Source organism: Nipponia nippon, unplaced genomic scaffold (genome assembly GCF_047370975.1).
Source record: "Nipponia nippon isolate SJK-2023a ecotype South Korea unplaced genomic scaffold, ASM4737097v1 scaffold_14, whole genome shotgun sequence".
Taxonomy (NCBI): domain Eukaryota; kingdom Metazoa; phylum Chordata; class Aves; order Pelecaniformes; family Threskiornithidae; genus Nipponia; species Nipponia nippon.
The window spans coordinates 11,038,693-11,049,172 of record NW_028262330.1 but is presented as its reverse complement, the minus strand read 5'-3'; the positions used below and the strand labels follow the sequence as shown (position 1 = coordinate 11,049,172).

The following is a 10,480-nucleotide window of genomic DNA, read 5'->3' as shown; positions in this document are numbered from 1 at the left end:
AGGCTTTGTGCGCTCTCTCACAAGGACCAAAGCGAACCAGGGTGTGAGCACGGGCAGCTCCCATCTCCACTTAGGGTGAGCCTTGTCTCCAGTCCAGCCCTTGGGGTCATTTTTTCCAGCTGGCATGTCCATCCTGGACCGGGAAGACCTTACCAAGTATATCTTCACCAAAGCCAACCCTCCTTCACGAAACATGCCACCTTCCCCAAAAGCACATTTTTAACAGAAAAAAAAAGTTTTATCAACAGTTTGAAACCAGCCTTCCCTGTGTGTTTAATATAGAACCATAAATGCAGATTTAGGGTTTAATTTTCCCTGTACTGTTTTCATTGTCTGGCTTGGCTTTTTTTTTTTTAAAGTAGAGAATAATATTAAAAAGCACAAAAGGCCTGGAAGGTATTTATTGTTGTTCCAACCCATAGCCAGTCACAACTGTATCAAACCCAGCACAATGAAGCACACAGCGCACAAATAAAACGAGACACAAACAAAGGTAATAAAAGAGACAAGTATCTGTTTCAAAAGCACTGGAAGAGCAGCAGGAGTGTAACTACTTCATGTTCCAGCTAATATAGCTGTCTGGAGTGATCCTCAGAAAGCTATACCAGGGAGCAGTTTATGGGTTTCCCTTGGAGAGCTCTTGTAAATATTTGCCTGCAGTGGCTGAGGACCTTCGGGAATGCTGGCGTTTGCCAGCCCATCGTCACTTCGGTTCACCAGCCCAGCTAACAAACCCGCTGTTTGGGGTGTCCGTACAGCACACCCTGCACCGCAGGGTCTAGGCATGGATGTGTAAACAGGGCATCACGCCGTTATTCTCAGGACGTTCCCGATGCTGGGTTAGCCTGAGAGTGGTTCTTCCATGGATGAGAGCTGCTGATGCATAAGTGCACTTGGGTGTAACAGCTCGCTTCAGGTGTGCGACTCCCCTGTGTGCAGATTTGTACTGAGCACGGCGCATCGCCATCTCTGCCGCCTGCCCCAGCTCTCCAGGTGGCAATCCGTCACTTCCCGCAGCCCCTTGCTACCTGGGGAGGGGTGGGTGTCATTTGAGCCAACCCAGCATGGCATAATCCCTTTCCCAATCTGATAAAAGCCAAGATGAGAGCTGGGCTCAGCACCCAGACCCCTCAATGTAGCACCCAGACCCCTCAATATAGCTCCCAGACCTCTCCACGCACTTGCTCTTCAGGCTCACGGCCCTTTGCAGCCAAGCAGCTCCCACCACGGCCCCACGGTGCTGACCTGCCTGGTGTAAAGGGGTCCTTGCCTGCCCTCGGGGTGCACTGTTGGGGCTGCAGCCATTATCATGGTGCAAACAGCCTCCCTTAGGCAAACAGGATGGGTGCTTGCTTGCCCGTGGGGTATGTTGCCCATGACTGGCAATGTACCCCACATGCCCTGTGTGTTTTAGATGGCTGAGGCATCTAACGCAGTGCCAGTCCCCTGAGGATGCTGGCTGCAGTAAGTGCCACTAGCTGAGGTCCATGGGGCTGTTCCTCTGCTGGACCTGCCCATGGATGAGCCCCAGAGGTGGGCCACTGAAAACTGGGAGCTGTGGCTTCAGCAAACAGAGGAGAGGCGTGATCAGTCCTGCTGGCCCTGGAGGGTCCATCGCCCGCTCCAGGCTTTGGGAAACACTGATGCAGCTGCTTTCATGGCAGGCTGAGCCATTAACGAGCTGTGGAGGCTCTCCAGATAAATCATCACCCTGTATATCTTGGGGAAGGACAAACAGGGGTCATTTAAATGTCAGCCCTTTTGCCCCCTAGATTATATTGCACATGACGAAGTGCCCCGCTCCAGGCCGTGCTCTCCCCTCCTTTACGGCAGAAGCATCACCCTGAGCATGGTGGCCGCACTGGGAAGGGCAGGGCCAGAAATCAGGACCCTGCCTGCAGCAGCCGGGCAGCTGCGGCTGGCAGCCCCGAGCTCCCATCGGGGCTCTGAATCCCGTTCAGTCTCCTCCTCTTACTGGTTCTTATTAATTCATGCTCCCGATCTGAGGCCTCCCAGATGTCCTCACGTCTTGTGCCAGCTCTCTAATCAAGTTGGCCTGTTCTCCATCCCCGCTGGGCAGGAGGTATCAGATACAAGGTGGACAGCGTGCCATGTCCAGACGTCAGGTACAGAGACACATTGCCTCCTGGCTCAGCCAAAGCAGGACTATGATTTCATCCGCTTTCTGCTCGCAGGTCTGTTTGCTTTCTGGGTGCAGGCTTTGCATATTCTGCAACAGGCCGAGTCATTTTGTCAGGTTAAGCGAGTGCAGGCTGAAAATACTCCCTCAAAACTCTTTTTTTCTTTTTTTTTTCCTCATCTAGATGATATTTCCTGTGGATACTCTTGTCAATCAAAAAAAAAAAAAATTAAAACCAAAAGAAAAATCCCATCCCTACATTTTTAGTGTCTATGGCTCAATATTTCAGGATCCCTTTTCAACAAATCCCCCTTCCCTAGAGATGCTGCTTGGCTCTCCAACACGTCTCCAGCACCTGCCCCTACCTGCTCAGCCCCCGCGATGATGCTCCGTGGGGATGCAGCTCCCATTCCCAGTGCTCGCATGGCTCCGCCGCTGCCCTGTACCCTCAGCACATGCTGTGCCTAAGGAGGGCTCTGCAGATCCCGTAAAAGAAAGACCACAGTTCCTTTTTTAATGATACGGGAGCACTCAGTTTGGACCCCGCTGTGCCAGGCTCTGTACGTCCACTCATTCTCTGTCCCAAAAAGCTCGGTGGAGCTGGAACCCACCCGGGAGCCAGAATGCGCCGGGATGAGGCCAGCAGCCACAGTCCTCCTGCCACCGCTGCCAGCCTGGGGCTGGGGACATCCCGGCCGCTCATCCCAGGCACCCCAGCCCCGCTCTGGGGCACGTCCCACCAGCCTTCCCCACGCCACACCTCGCTGGCTGCTGGTCCCGCCGGCTCGCGAGGACAATGCATGTCCCTACAATCCAAAGGCAAAAAGTCCTTGAACTTTCTGTGTGATTTCAAGGGGGGGAAAGCCCAGGAGATTACCGAGATCAATAGAGGATTTGGGTAAAACAGGACCCGCCATTGACTCCTCCCTCTCCTCCGGCCTCTCAGATCCTGGGCTGCTGCTGGCCTGTCCCCATTAGCTATTGTTCCTATTCATTTTAGATGAAGGGGCTTTTGTTGCAGGAGCCCATGCGGGGTCACATCGCCCCTCGGTTATCAATCTGTTTCTCTCTCCTCTGTCCCATACTCCATCTCCCCAGTACAATGGGATGTTTTCTTCGGCAGCAGCTTCCTGACAGGCAGTGGTTCCCTTTGCCTTCAGACCTTATAATCACTTGTTAAGCTGTGCTAGCCTCGGGCTCCCCTGGTCCCTTTTCCACCATACTCCCAGTTTAACCCCTGATCCCATCTATGCTACGGGTCACTGGGAAAGGGGAAAAAATACAGCCATCCCAGTGGGGCTGGCGCGGGCTGTGCATGCACAAGGCATCTGAGCTGGAAGCTTTCCACTTTCCCGATTGTACGGGAGCACCTGGAAATATCAGGTGGTGGAAGCAAAGTCTTCAGCTCTTGTTTGCCAAAGCGACAGAGGATTTGAGTTGCTGAGTTTAAGCCTTTGCAGACTCGCTTGCCAAAGGGCTCTCCTGGTACGCAGGGCTGTTTCCTCGGTGCCCCATGAAGGGACCCCAAAAGAAGGGCATCCCAAAACAGCCCATTTGCAATAGGAAACCTTGCTAATGGGCTGCTGCTGGCGGTGGAGGGGGATTTTGACACCAGCCATGCTGGGAGAAGAGCCCTGCTCGCTCTCAGAAGTGGAACCAGAAAGGACTTGTGCAGCGGAGCATTCCTGGGGGGAGGCAAGAGGGGAGCAAGCAATAAAATAATAAATAGATAAAAGGAGAAAGGAACAACCGAGCAAGGTAAGGAACGAGTGCAAACAGGACCACAGAGGAGAGCCTGCCAGGACCATCCCCGGGCTGAGCCCATGCCAGCAGCGGGGCCGGTGCCAGCGAGCCATGAGTCACGGGCACGATGCGCAGCCCCGCGAGCTCGGCCGGCTGCGCTCGCCTCCGCCCTGCCAGCCCACCGGCGAGGCTGATTGCGGCACACGGAGCTCCCCTGGATCCCGGGGGATCCCGGCACCCCGAGGCACCCCGCTGCTGCCAGGCTTCGGGAAAGGCATGCTGGTGTCTGCGATGGGGTGTAGTGAAAGGCTTTGAAATACCTAGGTCGATCAATGAGGCAGAAATTTAAGGGGAAAAGAAAGAGGCTGCACTGAAAATGTTAAGTCGCTTGTGTAAGAGGCTGAGTAAAATGGAAAGCACCTTTTGCTCCAAGCCTCTAAGTCATTAAAAAAAAAAAAACAAAACATGTTATGCCTGAGAAGGGTTATTTTTGCATTAGGGCTAAAACAGATAAGAGGTGTAAAGTCTCAGAACTGGATGTCATGACGTCAGCCACCCAGTTTTTCTGGCCTTATAGTACAGCCTTCACCAAACGGTCTTTCTACCGAGAGAACCTCATCTAAAAATAAGGACAAACCCAGCCTGCTAATAAACCTCTATGGAATCTCATATTTGCAGCTGTACTAGCAGACTCCGCAGCAATATGGGGTACGGAGGGGTGAAACTATTCGCTATTTTATTCCCCTGTATTGCCCTTTCTACCAGGTAAGACACCTTCCTTCTCAGAGAGCCGCTGCTGGCTGCCGGAGCCCCCGATGCCTTCAGCCCTGGCAGGCAGAAACGATGAGTCAGGTTCTGAAAAAATCACAAGATTGCCTTAAATATCGTAAGGCTGTTTTAAATACAGATATATTTGGCTTACTGCTTTCTAGACACCGAAACTTTTTAAATAGACTCTGGTCATATTTTCCCTAGGCAACTAGTGACTTTTTAAAGGAAAGCTGAGATTCTCACCAGTATTTCCAGGAAAAAAGCAGCAAATGTGAGTCCTGCGATACGATCACAGCGGATACACACACATCATCCCTCTGTGCTCTTTCACACTGATTTCACTTCTCTTTTCTTGTTTTCTCTGCTTGAAATGACCATTTATTCAAACAGAAAATGTAGCATTGTTCTAAGTGTCTAGGAAAAAAGTATCATAATAACCAGCATAAAGAAATCAAACCACTTCGCATTGATCGCACTCCTTCCACAGGGCCCACTCCAAAGCCCATTGATGTCAGCAAAGTCTTTTCATTGACTTCAATGAGCTTCGGATCACAGCGCAGATTTATAAAGGCATTTAGGTTCCTAATGATGTAAGTAGTTGCCTAGAGGTGTTAGGGGCCTAACCTGCTTATAGCCTTTTGTAAATCACACCAGGCGTCTACTTACATGTTGAAGCACTGAAATACCTGAAACGCTACAGTATCCTGAAGTCACCAAACATACCGAGTTGGAATTACGCTCGCTAATTTTAGATGAAGTGATCTGGTTGTGTTGCAGCTGGGGTGGGTATGGATTTGGAAATCCATATATTCAAGATAAGTTTGTTAGAGAGGAAAAATGTCATAAGGTTAGGAGAAGATCTAATAGAATAATTCATTGCAAATAACATTTGTTATTAGTTTTGGGCTGCTTACTATTTGGAAACACATTTTTATTAGCCAGCCAGCTCTGCAGATGGCTGATTATTATTCATTGCAATTTTTCCCCCCTTTTCGTTTTATAATTTGTGGACACACAAGCTTTATTTCCCATAGTTGAAGTTTAATTCCTCAGCTAGGTCCACACCAAACGGGGGGGGGGGGGGGAAAAACAGATCTAAGTCAAGTGTTTCATGTGCAAGTTTGTTTAAAAATTCTATAATCTATGACAAACATTTCAAATTAAAAGGACATTCCCACAGGCAATGAAATAATGAAGCCTTTAGAATCAGGCAGCCGAGGCATGAAGCTGATAGCTCTTTCCACATTTTATGTACTCTCAAAGGAGAAGAGCAAATTCTGAGAGCAATATCGTGTTGTGTTTGTAGATATCTCTTACCAACTGTGGGCCAGATTCTGCAGCCAGCCTAGGGGTAATTTGTTCAAGTGAGCGGGGAAAAGTCTGATTTCGGGTCTTTCTGTGCTGCATTCAGTACAGTGCTTAGTGTAACTGTTGGCTGTAAGCCCGCAAATATATTTCACACGCATGTCAGTGGTTTCACCGATTTTAAGGGGGACTATTCTTCCATGTAAAGGTATTTGCGTATGTAGGGGTGGATATGATCGTTGGGCAAATCAGGAATTTGTGCTCGGGTACCAGAGGGATAGCAGGGGTGGGGGAGGGTAGTTCAAAAATCTGAGTGGACGGACAGAAACGTGGATGGAGTGAGGACAAACGGACATCACGGTCTCATCACACTGCACACGCTTAACGAAAAGTCCTGCGGAGCTCGGCTGACAAATGAGCCTGTCTGCAGGCAGCAGGGTGGATTTCCTACCGCAGCTCCAGCGGGCAGCTGGCAAGTAAGTCAGCATCCAGAGAAAAGCTGTAGGGAACTGAGATCTCCTCTCTGCCCTACGGGGCATCCCCACACCCTGTGGGACAGCCTCCCGGGGCACCCCAATACCCCCCGGGACAGCCTCCCGGGCACCCCGGTATCCCTCGGGACAGCCTCCCCGGCACTCCCGCATCCCTCTACCCCCGGGGAGAGCCTCCTGGGCACCCCGGTATCCCTCGGGACAGCCTCCCGGGCACTCCCGCATCCCTCTACTCCTCGGGACAGCCTCCCGGGCACCCCGCTACCCCCCGGGAGAGCCTCCTGGGCACTCCGGTACCCCCCGGGCACTCCCGCATCCCTCTACCCCCCGGGACCTCCTCCCGGGCACCCTGGTACCCCCCGGGAACGCCTCCCGGGGCATCCCCGCACCCCCCGGGGCACCCCCGCACCCCGCTCCTCCCGAAGGGGCTCGGAAGCGCCCTCCCCGCGGGGGCCGCCCCACCACCCGCACCCCGCGGCCCTACGGGGGCCGGCCCGGGGGCGGCTCTGCCCCCCGCCCCGCCGCGCCGTGGCCCCGCCTCGCCCGCCCCGCTCCGCCCCACGCCCGGCGATGTCTCCGCCGAAGTTTGCCGCGGCGGGCGCCGCACGTGGGAGCCCCACGCCGAGCCCCCAGCACCGGTGGGCTCCCGGCCCCGCTTCCCCGGCCGGCCCCGGCGGCGCCCCCCTCCCCTCCCCGCCCCGCGGGGGATGCCCCCCTGAATCGCCGCCGCGCCGCGGCCCCCGCGCCGGGGATGCGGCAGCGCGCAGCCCCCCGCCACCGCTGAGCGCTGCGCGGAGGGGCCGCGCCGGGGGGCGGCCGCGGAGCATGGCCAGGGCGCCCGGCCGCCGCCTCGGGGTAGCATGGCCGTGAGCGCGGCGGCCGCCCCCGCCGCCGAGCCGCTGCCCCGCAGCATCTTCAAGAAGTTCCTGGTGATGCTCTGCTCCCTCCTCATGTCCCTCTACGTCTTCTACTGCCTGGCGGACCGCTGCCAGACCCTGCCCGGACCCATCATCGCTGCCGGCGCCGCCTCGGAGGAGGAGGAGGGCGGCGGCGGCGGGTACCTGGGGGGCTCGGCCGAGCTGCCCCCCTGGCAGGCGGCGGCGGCGCGGCGGAAGCGGCTGCTGCAGCGGCTCAAGCAGCGGCGGCGGCGGCAGGAGGCGGCGCCGGGCGAGGAGGTGCCGGCCGGGGGCGGCGGGAGCCGGGCCGGCGGCTCGGGCGGCGGCGGGGGCAGCGCGGCGGGGACGCCCGGCACCCTGACGCTGCTGCTGGGCGAGGGCAGCAAGCGGCTGCCGCAGGCCATCATCATCGGGGTGAAGAAGGGGGGGACGCGGGCGCTGCTGGAGTTCCTGCGGGTGCACCCCGACGTCCGCGCCGTCGGCGCCGAGCCCCACTTCTTCGACCGCAACTACGAGCGGGGACTCGCCTGGTACAGGTACGGGACGGGCTGGGGCGGGCGGCGGCAGCGCGGCGGGGCCGGGGCCGTGGCCGAGCCGGCAGTGCCCCCCGCTGGCCGCCGGGCCCCTCCGCCGCCCACCCGCGTCTCCCCTACCCTCAGCCGCGCTCCCCCGCCCCTCCTCGCCGCCCCGCTGCTCCCGAAGCCCCGGCCCCGGTCCCCAGACCCACCCGCCCCTCCTTTTCTCGCTCCCCACATCCCCCAGCCTCGCTTCCCCCGGCCCCCGTCTCCGTTTCCCGGTTCCCCAGACACTCTTCCCCCCCCCATCCCCTCTCCACCCGTTCTCCCGTCCCTGCTCCCAGATCCCCCAGCCCCTCTCTCTCCCCGCATCCTCCTCCCCGCTCCCCGCCACCCCAGCCCCTAATCCCCCACCCCTCCTCTCCCTGCCCCGGTGCAGGGTCCCCCCGGGGGGGCCTCCCCGCACGCCGGGGTGCTGCCTGCAGGGCGGAGGGGGGCAGTGGGAAGAGCAGTGGGTGGCCCATCGCCCTGGGGGCTGCACGGGGATGCTGAGGCAGAGCTAAACACCCCCCACCCTGGGAGCCCAGGCCCCCCAACATCTTGCTGCTCCCTGGCTCGTCTGTAGCTTTGCAAAACCTGTGGCTCATCCTGACTCCCAGATGAGCCACCCCACAGCCCCGGCTGCCTCCCCTTGCAAAGCATCCTATCGTCACCTCCCGCGACTCCCAGCCCAGAGGTGCAGCCACTTTCCTATATTCGATGAGGGGAGAAAAACCTATTTCCCATGCAAGTGTTTCAGCAGCCCAGTAATGAATAACCCAAAATGCCAGTTCCAGGGGCGCAGCCTACGCGCTCACCTTGCCTAGGAAACAAGCAAAAACATAGATGGGGTTCTTCTTTCAATTAATTAGTGTTTCATTAAACCAAATGAAAGGTATTCCCTTTAAAATGAGACGGTAAACATTAAAGCCAAGGGGCAGGATTCTCATTAATGTTGTTTAGCTGTTTTCCTTGTGTGTTTTAAAGTTAATAGAGGAGCGTCTTCTGGCAGATTCCCATGGAAAGGATTGGTTAGGGTGGGGGCGAAACTGCTCTTTCGCAGAGTGTCTCTGTGTTTGTGGCTTTCTTGAATGAACAAGCAAAAAGGAGAGGATTTCAGGTACCCCCGGAGCTTGTTTTACTTTCAAGTTAAGCCCAGCTATTAGCAGAGAGGAGAGGGTGATTTTGGCTCAGCTTGCGGTGCCAGTATTGAAATGTGGAGTAGGATAGTACTGACGGTCCGAGTGTTTATGTAAAAGTCTTAACACGTGGAAGCGATGAGCTTCCTTGTGTATCCGCCGGTGTCAGAAACACGCCGGGTTTTTGCAGGCAGTAGAGTGTGGGTTCTCCGAGAAGAAAGATTTCCTTTCGTGTGGGCTGAAGCTGTCTACAGAATTATATTTTTAGCGTGCGCTTATCCAATTTCCACATGCTGACCCTGTATCAGAAAGGAAACATTAAAAACGAATCTGAAAAAACCTCAAGAACTTTAATCAAGTCTTGACTTCGAAAAATAAACACATGGCTTTGGGGTGGCATCTACTGAAATTTATGGTGGATATGCAGAAAAGCTCATTTATCAAAGATGCTCTCGAAGCCTTGAGGAGCAGATGGCAATGGGATAGACCCGCTTCTGGAAACGGTGCCTGAGCGAGGAGTGCAGACCTAGACAGAGGAGCCGCAGGCATTTGGGGCATAGTACAGCCCTCGGTCTAGGGGATTTAATTTTCCAGAGGTTTGGTCTTGATCTTGCAGCTCTTACTCATTCGAGGTGCTGCCCTGCAGCCTGTTTGTGTAATCGTTATGTTTTAGCATTTGGTACATGAGCTCTCCCATTAATTGCTGCAGTTTGTTTGTTCTGGTATTTGATGTACTGAATTTCACTTTTTTTTTTTTTATTTTTTTTTATTAGCCCTGTGGAGGCTGAGGTACAGTGAATTCTTTGTATGGGATTATTCCTTTGAGACCTAATCTTGCTGGCTTTGCTTGTATGAGTAATCTCTATTAACACGCAGAGTCCTGGCGTGATGGCAGAGCTGCGGTGTCAGCCCGCTGGTAACCAGTTACCAGCCTGTTATAAGTACTCATTTAAAAAAAAGTCTGTCTCTCTCCATGCATTTGTTGTAATCTTTGATGAGGGTTCAGTGCCGGGGAAACGGCCAGATGTTTGCCAGGGGTCCTGATTTCTTATCTTTGGCATCAGAGGCTTAGGTTTCACGTGCATTTCTGTTTCCCAGCAGTCAGACTAAACAGCATCATTACAAGGTATAAACAGTTGGGTTTGCTTTCAGCGCCCGCAGGAAGCCGGCGCGGGCAGCGAGCGCCCTGTCCGAGGGAACAAAAAGCTCTTGGCCGTTTGCAGCGACGCAGGCGTGCAGACGGAGAAGAGCCAGCCAGCCTTCACGGCCGATGCCGTTGTCACTGGAGGGCTGCTGGGCTATCACGAGGGTGCCACGCCAGGACTGTGGCAGGGTGGCTGCGGGGTCTCGGGCATGAGGGAGACCCCGATTCCTCCTGGAAACAAAACGGCAGCTCCCGAAACAGCTGCTCGTTATGCGGCGTGAGGCTGGAGAGGGGCTG

The 10,480-nt window shown here is 55.3% G+C and overlaps 1 protein-coding gene across 1 annotated transcript in view; it reads left to right on the top strand.

The window, feature by feature from the left end:
- Positions 1–7,310: 7,310 nt before the first annotated feature.
- LOC104021321 (heparan sulfate glucosamine 3-O-sulfotransferase 3A1) overlaps positions 7,311–10,480 on the top strand; it is a 37,010-nt gene continuing 33,840 nt past the window's right edge. The window contains exon 1 of the mRNA XM_087751143.1: positions 7,311–7,882. Within this exon, the coding sequence (XP_087607269.1) occupies positions 7,311–7,882 (572 nt within the window). The remainder of the gene's footprint in view (positions 7,883–10,480) is intronic.